The 13,352-nt window shown below is 39.1% G+C and overlaps 1 protein-coding gene across 1 annotated transcript in view; it reads left to right on the top strand.

Annotated features, from left to right (window-relative positions):
* MOCOS (molybdenum cofactor sulfurase) overlaps positions 1-13,352 on the top strand; it is a gene marked incomplete at its 5' end in the record, with an annotated part of 51,396 nt that overhangs the window by 13,037 nt on the left and 25,007 nt on the right. The window contains 3 exons of the mRNA XM_009579165.1: positions 1,675-1,791; positions 5,238-5,684; positions 12,880-13,042. Coding sequence (XP_009577460.1) covers positions 1,675-1,791; positions 5,238-5,684; positions 12,880-13,042 — 727 coding nt within the window. The remainder of the gene's footprint in view (positions 1-1,674; positions 1,792-5,237; positions 5,685-12,879; positions 13,043-13,352) is intronic.

The following is a 13,352-nucleotide window of genomic DNA, read 5'->3' as shown; positions in this document are numbered from 1 at the left end:
TTAGTTTCTCAAGCTGCTGAGATAATGAAGTTAAAGGTGCTTGGTATCTGACACAGTTAAACTCAGAGATGTCAGAAGATAGGCTGACATCAGAAGATTGATGATGTCAGAAGATAGGAGACAGAAGATAGGCTGAATTATACCAGAAAGTATTTACTACATATATTGGGCTATTATGCTATACAAAGAGAATTTATGTTAAAAAAAATAAAAGCTAATAGAGATTAAGCCAGCTAGAAAAGCTAGGTTGAATGTTTACGTTGTTTACATTGATACCTCAGGCAGATAAAGCATGAGCTTACAGTTAGGAAAGTGGTTAGTTTGAGATGGTCGACACTTCCATTCCTGCACCTTTAGGCTGAGCTGTCGCTCTGCGTATAGCTGAGCCTGAGCTCCCTGCAAGGAGGATTGTGTCACTGGCATGGTGGGGTCCTCTCAGTCTGCAGTGTGGTTATTCTCAGAGCTCTCAGCTCTCCATTTTGCAGAAGAGGAGCGAAAGCACAGAGAGATTAATGCAGCTTGTGCGAGGTTGTTCTGGAAGTGTGTGGTAGAGACAGGATGTGCCAGGTTTCATGCTACCTTTCTGACCTTCTGACTGTCCTTTCTGCCAGTCCTGACCAGGAATGTTCATCATTTATTGTCAAAGAAATAACTAGCGGTAGCTATGCCTGCTCAGCTAACCTTACCAGCTGCTGTTGTTGCTTTTTGAAATCAACATAAAGCGTTTTCAGATCCTTGCAGTGTGCTTCTGTTGTTTCTTAGCTGTGCTGTGAGAATCTGACAATCCATACCTCTTCTCTGCAGTGCTGTCCTGCCAGTGCAAGCATATATGTGTCTCCTTCCGAGGCACATATAGACATGTGCTTCTGTTCTCTTTGCCTATTTTTTTCCATTCCTTCACATAATTTATTCATGCAAGTTTGTCATCAAGTATTGTATTTCTGCCCATTCATTATTTAGCAGACAATAAAGAAATGGTATAACACAGAACAGCACAGCACAAGGAAAAAGTACACCAGGGAGTTGGTGAACTGAGTGGTCGTATGTAGAAGACTCAAGGAGGTATTCCAGTTTAGTCCCTGCCCTGTCAGATGTTATTGCTTACGGAGGGACTGATTCTTCAAGCACTTGTGTGCCAAAATCCCCCAGATACAGTCAGTTTCTGTAATGAGGACTTGCAGTTTCAGATCCTTGGAGAACAAAGTTTTCTTTAGCTAACTGAAGAGGTGCCCCAGGCCTCTCTTCAATCTCTGCAGATGCAGTTGTAGGTGAGGGTTCTGTCGAGACACTAAATGACACTTGACTGCAGGCCTGTAATTAGCACTATTGATGTGAATGAACCTGTTCACAGGTTCAAAATTAAGCACGTGTACCATCATTAACAGGATCAGGACCTGAAGTGATATGCTCTGTGTGTGTCTGTGTGTGTGTTGTGTGCACTGTCTCTCAATGCCAAGGTAAGCATTTCTGCTTCCACCGCTGTTTTCTTTCAGCTGAGTAACAAGGCTGAAAAATCCTAAATGTGTATGGGAATGCTAAAAGCTACAGAAAGTTGTTAGTAATTTAGAGAATTAATTTACCTCCAATTGAATTGTACCTTTAATACATTGTATGTTGTTTCCCACAATTTTAAAATGTCTATTTTTTGTTCTTCTCCTGTGTCTTTTTGGGAAGGTGGACAAGATGGCCAGTCTCTACAACATACATGTCCGCACAGGTTGCTTCTGTAATACAGGAGCCTGTCAGATGCATTTGGGTATAAGCAATGAGGACATCCAAAGGAACCTGCAGGTTAGTTTCTGAATGAGATTACATGATATATTGCCCATGGAAAATACCTAGATTCAGTGACCCAGGGTACATCTTCTGGCTATCAGTTCTGAATTTCCTAAGGATGTGTCGTGGTTTAACCTGGCAGGCAGCCAAATACCATGCAGGCGCTTACTCACTCCCCCCCAACCCTGCAGCAGGACGGGGAGAGAATCGGAAGGGTAAGAGTGAGAAAAACTCGTGGGTTGAGATAAAGACAGTTTAATAGAACAGAAAAGGGAGAATAATAATGATAATGATAGAATATACAACATGAGTGATGCACAGTGCAATTGCTTCCTACCCACGCTGACCGATAACCAGGTAGCGATCGGTACTTCCTGGATCACACCTACCATTCATATACTGAGCATGACGTCACATGGTATGGAATACCCCATTGGCCAGCTGGGCTGGCTGTCCTGGCTGTGTTCCCTCCTCCCAGTCCAGCTTGGTAGCAGAGGGTAGTTGTCCTTGACAAGATACTTAGCAACAACTGAAAACATCAGTGTGTTATCAACATTCTCCTCATACTAACTCCAAAACACAGCACTAGGAAGAATTTTAACCCTATCCCAGCTGAAACCAGGACAGGATGGGAGGTTTGAAGGGGAGAAGAAAATCAGGCTCTGTATCAAAAAAAAACCTTAATTAGTTAAAAGCTAAAGTAGGTGTACCATCTCCTGTGGTTTTGAGTCTGTGCGACTTTAAGAATGAAGGTAAATTTGATTTGCTTTCTCTGACCTTTCAACTCAGTTGCCATGTTAAAGAACTAAATGAACTGAAATTCAGTTCATGAAATGGAATGTTGAAACAAAATCATTTGATGGACCCAAAGCAGTATGTGTTGCTTGTTTTTATTTCATTGGAAAAGATGAAATTGTGGCTTCTTGTTTTGATTTGGAATTACATGAAATCCAGACTTCCTGCAGAACAGAAGTTCCTGGACAATTCATCTCATGTTGTTCCTTGAGTATCCTTAACTGTACTTAATAATGTTCAAGTATTATAGACCTATTGTTGTTGGATGTTACAGTTTAAAAGGCATACACAAATTGGACAAGAAACAATAAATGAGAATACACAGTGAATCTCAGAGAGTGAAGTAAATTTAGATGACATCTACCTAGATTACGGGTGTGGTAGGCTGTTAGAACATGAATGTAAAGACTGTTTTCTAGATGACTAATATTTTCCATAAATTGTTATTAAAAGATGTGTAACAGGATGTATTACAATGAAGTGGGGGAGGCTTCATGTCTGCATATTTGTCAGAGTTTGAAATTACAGTAAATTAATGCAGAACAATCCAAAATTGTATTAATGGTATTCTTCAAAACATAAAAAATTACAATGGCTGTATTGAAATTGTAGCTCCCTTATAATTTCACAGAGATGTTTAGATAACTTTTGCAAACACATTATATGCAAGATTGATAGCACAAGTTCTTAACGGGGGAGAGCTCTTTAATACCTTCCTTGGCAAAATGGTGCTTTGATTTACCATGGAAAGCTCCATGTCCATAGTCTCCTCATGCATAATCTGTCTAAGAGCAGGTGAGTGATGCCTGAATTTTTGAGGGGGAGCAGGTTCCCCAAGATACTCTGAGAAAGGGAAAAAGGTCTACCCTTCTGCTGAATGCCCAATGAACAGTTGTAACACTCTTGGATCTCTTTATATAAGGAGGATTTTGCTAAGGCGTGGGTGGTGTCTTATAGGTCTGTATCATGTTAATAAAGCTGAACATTTAAATGGGGATAGGCCAAAACCAAACTTATAAAGAGACACTTAATCCACCAAAAGTGGTATGATGAGGTGATGCAGTCAAGCAGTCGTTATTTTGGGACATTCTCATCAGTCCTTTGAGAAGGATCTGGATGAGTTATTGACAACATTACTGTATAGGGGAAGGCATCTTTTATCACATTATTTGCACATATTCTTTGGTTTCGCCTTTTCCCAGGGTGCTGACTGTATTCTTCCTTCCCTGATGAAGATTTCCATGTATAAAATGCCTTTGAGGGAGGAGTTTCTGTCCTCAAGGGTCCCTGGAGAATTGTGGTTAGTTTTCTTAGGATGTTAGGTAGGAACTCGTTTACTTATTTGCACAGCAGGAACCTTTCTCCTCAGTCAATCAATCAATACTTGGCAGAAGGGTTACATGTATATTAACAGATGCAACCTAATTTTGCATATGTTGCTTCTGCTCTATTGTCAAGGATAAAAACTACATCACACTGCATTAAAATATTTACTTCTATATTGCATGCTTTGACATAAAGGTATTTTTTTTTATTTCTGCTTGCATAAATGGCATCTGTGTTCATTGAACTGTGACATTTCTTGCTTAAAAAAGCCCTCATGTAAATAATCTATTCACACTTCCATTTGTATGTAACAGAAATGCCTAAATAAATAAAATTCCGAGGAAAAAAACCCCACAGCTGCTGCACTTACAGGAATAAGGATACTGACTTAGGGCTAAATCTTATGCCCATTGGTGAGATAATGTTAGATGGATGAACAAAGGGGGTCTCTAGCTTATCTCACTGGAGGTGAGTGGCAGCATTCACTGACCCACTTATTGAAGGAGAAACTTCTGCTCTAGGGGAGAGTTTTCCAGAGAGTGCTGTATGAAAGACATATTAAATGGAGGGGTATCTATGTGGAGGTCACTATTAGGGTATTTGAAGCATTTTTCAACAAAGATTTTTCATGAGTGGCAACCTGTGATCTTCAAGGGAGGAAATGTTAGGGGGAAGGCTAGTTCCCTCCATCCTGAAAGCAATGTGTTGACTGGATCAGCGAGACAGATTTACTGCATATCCCAATGACAAGGGAAGTCACTCTGGATGTTGAAGCTCTAGATTCAAATCTCTGCTTTGCTAATATCCCAGACCAGTTCTCAGCTGTATAGCTATCCATTGGACTTTTTAACACAAGCCATGAATAAACCACTGATAGTATAAAATGGAACTGTTCTGACAGCAAATATCAAGAAAACTGCCCCAGAAAAATCAGCAGTCTTGTGGTTTGTTCACTTATCTGAATGTAGTATCCCAGTTTAAATCCCAGTGAACTATGCAGATGAGACTGGAACATACCTGAAGAATGCCCTAGCTAACAGGCCATCCTGAGACATACAAACTTTTTCTGATTGTTGTCATGTTTTTGAGAAGTCTCTCTTGCCTTAGGGTAGAATAGGACAAGCATCTCAAAATGATCTTCTTCCCAGCTTGAGTAAGTAATAAGATAGTGGGGATTCTTTTCTCCATTTTCTCTTTGTGTTCATGAGTTAACTTTGTATTTTTGAAAACAGTTTTTCAGGTTAGAATTAAGAGACTCATTAATAACTATGTAAAATTAGAGGGAAATAAAGCAAAGTTTGTCATAATAGCTCTCTGGCTTTCTTCCTGTTTGAAACTAGGCTGGCCATGTCTGTGGAGATGATATAGACCTAGTTGATGGACGTCCCACTGGTTCTGTGAGAATATCCTTTGGCTACATGTCTTCTTTTGAAGATGCACAGACTTTTTTGAAATTCATCGTAGCCACCAGACTCTCCAAGTCAGACACTGAGATTCCCTTCCAGTTCTCTATTACAAAGCTGACAACAGAGTCTGTCCCAGATGACCACCCTTCCTTTAACAATGCAGATGAATTGTCTCCAATACCACACATCTCAGACCGAGAACTCGGGAATAATTCGTCTGCGACAAAGATGACTGTCAACTGGCAGCCACCGGAGGCTGAGGTGGAAAGCATAAGGGCGGCTGTTTCTGAGACTGCAGTACCAACATGTAGAAGAGGTGGCAAGCCCATCACTGTCACCAACATTTACCTCTACCCAATCAAATCCTGCTCTGCATTTGAGGTATACACTTTGAATGATTCTTAAATATTCATCTCAACCTTGTGTTTTTCCTTATCCCTCTCGGACACGTCAACCAGGAATAGCATTTACATGAGATACTAGGAAGTAATATGTGCTTTTCTTCAGTTTCTAGGATCAAGTCCTGCATGCTAAGGTACTTTGAAGGATTTTCAATTAGACTGAAGTTGCAGGATGCAAATGTGTCTTCTGCTCTCCCCTCCCCCCCAACAGACAAATCTGCAAAAAACATGCAGTCTTGAAGCAAATAGTTGGATTTGCAAAACTTGACTAAAATATAATCAAGTAATTAGTATGCTTTCACAGAATGGCATGTGATGGACTTGTAGGCGTTGATGGGTAGGCAGCAATTGAGAAATAACTTGATTAACATGTTATAATTGAGAGGAGGCTGATTTACATTACAAAGAAATGTTATCATTAAAAATACATTTGCAACAGAAATATGACATTTAAGTGTTGCTGCACTATTTGAAGGTTCACTCTTTGAAGATTTTAATTGCTTTTTTACCAAGTTAATAATATCGTCACCTTAGCTGTGACTTTTTTTTTTAAATAATGCATGATGAAATAGGTGTATGGCCCACACATGACCTGGAATGTGACTCTGCATAGTACCATACTGGGAAGTAATTTAATGAATGTCAATATCAGTATAACTTTCCCTATGAAAACTTGCTGGTGTAGGTCACTGTCTCACATCTGAGTGAAAATTGGGGTCAAATCCAGCGACAAATCACCTGCATTTAAAATATGGCTTCTCAACTGATTTGATCATGATTTTTTTTTTTTTTTCTTAATGCAAAAAGAGGATGGGGAATTAAAGCAAAGACTGTTAAATGATCAACAAAACATGTATTTTTAAATTTGGTTTGGCTTATGATGTCTTTAATTTAGAGGCACGATTTTGAGCGTTAAATGAGACCTGAACAAACAATTTCCATGCCTTATTAAAATCCCACTAAATCAAACTGTTTCGAAAAAGGAAGTAATTCCACATTTCATGTGAAAATGTTTTAACCTTTGTTTAAGTGTTGCAGTTATTATAGCTGTATTACAGAAGCCCACTACAGAAGCTGCTGAAATATGTTGTGGCAGTATTCGGGTGCCTTTGGGGTTAAATTCTATTTTTAACGTCCAGGCTGGTGTTGTGAGATACATACCACAACATTCAGTGCTAGGAAGGCTTTGAAGTGATTGTGCCCAGGAGCAGGTAAGACGAACCTCAGCATGAAACACAGCTTATGTTTCCCCACAAGCTGAGCCAGGTTTCTTCTTTTCAAGCTCTGTGAGGGGAAACAACTCTAGGTGATAAATTCATACAAACCTGGTACTCCCTGGCAGACAGAACTGCAATTTTATATGGAGGTAGAAAATTCCTATTCCTTGTGCATACTTCTTGTGCCAGGCATGTGTTAATGGGCCCAGTGTGAAAGCAGGGTTCATCTTACCTCTACGTACCCCTCCAAAGTTAGACAGTATTCTGTAAGAAGTGAGAGATGGATACCTGCTAATTCATCTTATCGTAAAATAGGCATCTGCAGTAGGAAAAATGAGTTGTTCTTAGGTATTTCTATCTCTTTCCATTGACTACAGGAGGAATCCAAAGCAACTTGGATTACACAGCTAACACTAGCTGATTTGAATAGTTCAAAAATACAAATATTAAAATTGCAAATATATTACGAGGTTCAGTTTTGCATGCCTAGAATAATTTTTGAAGTCTAGTGTATTCTGGTTTGATATTTTTTGATAACAAAGCATCAGCCACATTAAAACCCAGTAAGCTAAGCACCGTCAGAGCCTGTATTGCCAAAGAGTAATATACAATTATATATATACTGGCTTTAGTATATGGTATTGGAAGAGGCTGGAAATTCAGTATCAATAGCATTTAATTCTTCTCCTCCTCTTATCAAAGAGCATTTTTTCTGCATTTCCACTTAGTTCATGTAAGAGACATGAGTACATGTGAAAGAACAGTAGAAGTTGACCTAACAGATACGATTAAAAAGGGCTTTCAATGCATAATGAGAGCAGGCCAGGAGATGAAGATTGATTGATTTTCATTATTTTCAATATTGAAGTAAATCCCCAAAGAAAATGTGTTTGCTTTCATGATCTTCTTCCTGTCTGCCAGGCATTCTTCAGGTTTTTGTTCCCAAAGGTCTCTGAGTGACACTTCTAGACCTGTGGTACATTTATAAGCAGCCTGTGAAAGATCTGTCATTCTCATTGTCTGCCTATAGAAGAGGTGCAAATGGCAACTTACAGCCCACCATTTGTAATGAGCTTTAAAAATGAGTTAATCCCATTCTAAATCAAGTAGTGGCTTGGTCTCTTCCCGATGGCTAACAGTAGAATAGAAAGCCAGTGCTGCCAGAACCCACAGCATCACTAACTGCAGAGTGCATCACCCTCCGCAATTCTATGTATGTCATTACTGCAACTTCAGCCTGTATCACCTTGAAAGGGGAAAATGACCCATGCCACACGGCACTGGAGTTTGAAGCAAAACATGCCAGAGAAGCCTTACCACAATTAAATGGAATCAAATCCTGAAAATCATTTTGCCTTTTAAAATATTGATTATACCAGCATTTCTAGGCTTTATCATGAAAAGATTTAATCCCATAGAAAACTGTTCCTTTGCAAGTCTCTTAGTGGTCTTTGTCATACAGACCTCACACTTAACATTATATTATCTCCCTACTTTAGTAAACTCATAAAGTTACTCTGACATAATAATCATGTAGCTTATAGTTTCCTTGGTCTTCAGTTAGAAGCCAAGAATTGAAATTCAGTTTCATGTTTTACATCTAAAATACCTTTAGATGCTTTGTAGTTGTTGGAAAGTTAGAAAAATATTTTCCCAATTAAAAATTTGATCTCCTTTTTTATCAGTTATAAGATAGCTCTAAGCTAGTTGATGTGGAAAGGTGAAAGTGGTTTAGATATTGGGTGGCAATAAATTCACTCATCTTGTACTTGGATGCTTGAGATCAGAATCTCATAGATATGTAAGTTCAAGTGCAGGCCTCCAGCTGATATGGTAGTTAGAGCTTTAGGATGTGTAGTAAATGGACTTTATTGTTAAGTACATTATCATTTGCGTTTGCCTAAAATAATACGTGCAGTGGAAAATTCCAGCTAACTGTGTGTGCAGGACCCAGCCCGTCTGCCAGTGAAGTCTGCCTGCTGACTTACTGGTTGCAGGGTAGATGACTTGATTAGTGGAGGGAGGACAAACTCACAGCTGTTTGATCTCCTCATGAGTCACATAATCTCCTTCTCTCCTAAACTCTGATTTCTCTGCTCTATTCTAAGTGTTTTAGTATGGGAGGTGCTTGACCTCCAGAGAAAATGACAGTGCAGAGTGCTTTGGCAGCTGGGAGGATGAAGCTTGGCATGAAGATGATCAGTGCACTACAAGTTGGTTAGTTCCTACAGCACGTGTGTTTTATAAAGTGTTCCTTACCACAGGACGGTTTGTGTTCAGTGTTGTTCCGTGGGGTTTGTGCACACGGCGCAGGAAGCAGAGGGCAGAATATTCGAACTCAACTTCTTAAATGCACTTTCTTTTACCTACAATTATTTTTTTAAATGGGGAGAAGCAGAGAAGAGGAGTAACCTCTTTCCCAGGTCACTTTTTCCCTTCTTTTCCAGCATAAAAATGTGTTTTAAACATGCATTTTTGAACATGAACATCTCTCATGTCAATGAATTTTCCATAATTACATAATGCAGTGTGCCCAGTGAAAAAGGTTAGGACTTTAAACATTAATAACTTTATTATTCGTGCTGTAGATTTCAGAGTATAAAAATTGCATCTCAACACAGAAGACAAATTAGCTTTTAATTTAAAATACAATGCAAATTCCTAGTGATCAGTGGATAAATTATATGTAAGACCACTAACATTTTTAAACTTGCATAATTTAAAACCTATTCAGCGATTCCTTTAATGTGTTCGAAAATTGCGTTAGCCTTCATGATGACATTACTGTGAACTATGGAAAAATGCAGCCCAAAATGTTTTAAAGAAAATTCTGAAAAAAACAAAAACATGTTTTTGCAATGAATATTTTTACAAGAAGAAAAATGGACTAAAGCAGATAGGATAATACCATGTACTATGCAATGATCCTTGCTTATGACAGGTAGAGAAGACCTTATGTTGGGTGATTAGCACACCTGCCATGCTGGGAATGAAGGTGAATGCAAGCATCTGTCAGTAAAATCATGGTGTCCCTGATTTCTTCCTGTCCTCTGCCTCCTAATTTGTCTCAGTAGTCAGAGATGGCCAGACAACTTCAGGGACTCAAGTTAGAAGCTGTGTAATACAGTATTGCTTACTGCAATGTACACTAACCTGTTTTATTTTACTTCGCAGTGAGCTTCATTGGTTGCTTTGCTTCGCTTTATTGGTTGCCTGAATATAGGTTTTTAGTGACATCTGAGTGCCCTGACTGACCTCCTGCTGCTGGTCCAGCGGGATGTGGATCACCTTTGCAGCCTGCATCATTTCTGCTAGCCTTGGGCAGACATCTCAGATGCAATCCAAGGGAGCCAAACTGAACCACTCTTCTCCTGTCTCAAATGAAAGCAGAGCAGGCAGAATTTGCTTGAACTGCTCTAATTCAGTTGCTTGCAATCACTTAACAATCCCTTCAGCCTCTTTGAAATAATGGCGGGAGACGGTCTGCACAGGTCGCATGCCTAAGTACTAAGAATAGAAATGTGTATCTTCTTCCATGCTCAGTATTAGCAACAAACCAGCTGTGACTGTTTCTTGATCATCTGTGACTCTCTGTCCAAGGCAGGGTACGCAGTTATTTTTTTGTTGCAACTTTATTTATTGGGGTGCTAGCAACATATGCAGTACAGTGAATTGAAAAGTGGAGAGGAAGTAGGGCACTTGACAGTGTATGGGGGACATCCATGAGAGGACAGGGACTCACTGCTGGGCACGTATATGTATGATTCTTATTACAATGCCAGATACCCAGAGGAAGGGGAAAAACGGGCTGAGGACCTGTAGTCATGTGCTGCATCTGAGAGAGGAGCATGGAGTTACTTGCCGTTATTTTGGACCTATCAGGGGTATTTTGAATGGAAGGTGTTGATTATTTCCAAGTATCTGCTACCTAGTCAGCTGAGCTTTCCCCACAATGCCTATGAGCATGTAAGAATTAGCTGAAGCTCTGATTAAAGAGAAGATGTTTTGTTTTGCTCATAAAACCTCTTACCTTCAGTGAAGGGTAAGCAAACACTTAAGCTGTTTCCTGAATAAGATTGCTGTCCTGAAGTGGAACCAAAACAACTGAATGTTACAATAGGGAGCTAGGAATCATTGTCTTCATGCTCTTTTCCTATTTTTCTGCTCTTTTAGTTTATTCCGCTCATTATGTCTTGCAAATCGTGTAAAGATCTGTTGGATCCATGAGAGGATGTATTACCGATTAGTGATCTTCTGTTTTGGAAGGGAGATTTGTTAGCAGTAAATTCTTGCAGCTCTCAGATGATCACCAGCTGTTCAAATGCATTTTGTAATTTAATTATACAGGATAACAAAAAAATACTGGCCTCTCCAAAGAATAATTTCCAGCAAGGACAAAAGTCTGTTCTTCAGCTGATATTGCAGTCTTTGGGCTATGATTCCTCTCCTAAAAAGACAGAGCAAAGGTTTACATCATTTAGGTGCTGACAGCTTGAGGCGCTTGGACAACATGGTTTCAGATGACACTGTCAGACCTAAAGTTTCCATTTTTGACTGAATTTTAATTCCACGCTCACTTAAAAAACTGCCACAGAATATTATAAATCAAGTAGGTTGATAAAATACATTTCTTATCTTTAAAATTTTTCCATGTATTTTCTGTATTCAATACAGTTGATAGCACTATGGCCAAATTATTTGAGTTCAGCTTTAATGCTTTAAATTTTCAGTTTTAGAGTGCCTGCCCTCAGCTTTCTCTAGTCAGGCCATCAGTGTCAAGCTACTGCTGCAGGCTCCTATAAAACCTGGAAAAGTTTTTAAGAACGGGATATCATGGTTCTGTGGGGGTTTGGATAGAGCACATGCCAAACAAAAATGCGATTTTTAATTAATCTAACTACTGCTTCCAGCCATGCTTTTCTTCAGAGCATCAGGCTGTGCCTGACATGTCTTTTTCTCATACTTTTTGCTAAAGTCTTTTGCCAGTTAATTCATGTAAGCTGCGCTAAGCTTCTCTACAAGAATTCAACAAAGTTCAGCTGTAGTTAACTTTTCTCCATACTCAACCGTGACTAGAAAGCATACATGAGTTGAAGCAATATGTTTAAATGCCAGCTTTATGTTAAAAGAATGGTATTAATGTTTTAACATTCTGAAGGAGAAAGCAGTTATTAATATCACCCAAAGGCATTACTAAAATTGCTCTCTTTTTGGATTTCAAGATTACCATCTGTGTAGCATCAGTAACAGATGTTCTTTTCACCAGAAAAATGTACATGAAAGCAAGGACAATATGCTTGTATAGGCTATTGAATGTAAAGAGTGTTATAGAAGTAATGGAAGAACAGATAGAAGACAATGTCTTTTGTTGTAAGGGGATCTGGAGAAACTATTATGCTCCTAGCTAAACCAGAAACCTCAGTGGTGGAGGTTTTCTCAAATGGATTCATTGATAAAGAGGTTCCAGTTTTATGAAAAATACAGACATTTTTTCAGAATTTTGAATTTTGAATTTCACATTTTTCTTGCTTTTTGTTTGTTTGGTTTTGCCTTAAATCATACAACTCCCATGAAATGTCCGTGCTTTGTAAATTAAAAGAAAATTGTTGGGGGGAAAGGTCCTGAAAATGGATGAGTATAAAACTGAAAGCAGTTTTCAGAGTGTTTCAGAGGTTGTTTACTCTATTCTCATAGCGCTGTTAAATCAAAGTGTATGATAATATGTAAGAAATTATAATAATTCCATTTTGTTTTGTCAGCTTTATGCAGTGATATCTTTATCTTTGATTTGCAATTAAGGTTTCTCTTGTTAAAGGCTGACATTGGCTTGCACAAGTTTTCCTGATTTCAAAGTATTTCATTAACGGTTTCTTTTCCCTCTCTGTTCTTTTCAGCGTGAATCTATTAACGCAGCTAACATTTTCTAAACTTTTGTATCCCCTCCTGATGCTTTTCCAGGTTACAGAATGGCCAGTGGGAAACCAGGGTTTGCTGTATGACCGTAACTGGATGGTTGTAAACCAGAATGGAGTCTGTATGACTCAGAAGCAGGAGCCAAGGTTGTGTCTTGTAAATCCCTCCATTGATCTGAAGAAAAAGGTTATGGTCATCCAGGCAGAAGGTTGGTTAACCAATATCTTTTTCTCCCCTTCATTATTCGTGTCAAACTTCTAGACAGAGACACCTGCATGCACCCACGAAACTACTGAATGCTGTGCATGCTTACTGGCTTCAGGGACAAATTCTGCTACCAGCTGTGGGCAAAGAAAGCCTGGGCTGTAATATACAGCCCTGGGTAGTTTCCTAGCTTGTTGTTGGGATGAGCAGAGAGTAGACAGTGACTCCCTATGTGCAATCATAAAGTGGATGCTCCAGGAAGGAGTAACGAATTGACAGATGCAGAAATTTACTGACTAGTCTATCTCTCCACA

This window comes from Fulmarus glacialis, unplaced genomic scaffold (assembly GCF_000690835.1).
Source record: "Fulmarus glacialis isolate BGI_N327 unplaced genomic scaffold, ASM69083v1 scaffold16740, whole genome shotgun sequence".
NCBI lineage: Eukaryota > Metazoa > Chordata > Aves > Procellariiformes > Procellariidae > Fulmarus > Fulmarus glacialis.
Note: the sequence above shows the minus strand (reverse complement) of the source record. Positions and strands in the feature narration are given on the sequence as shown.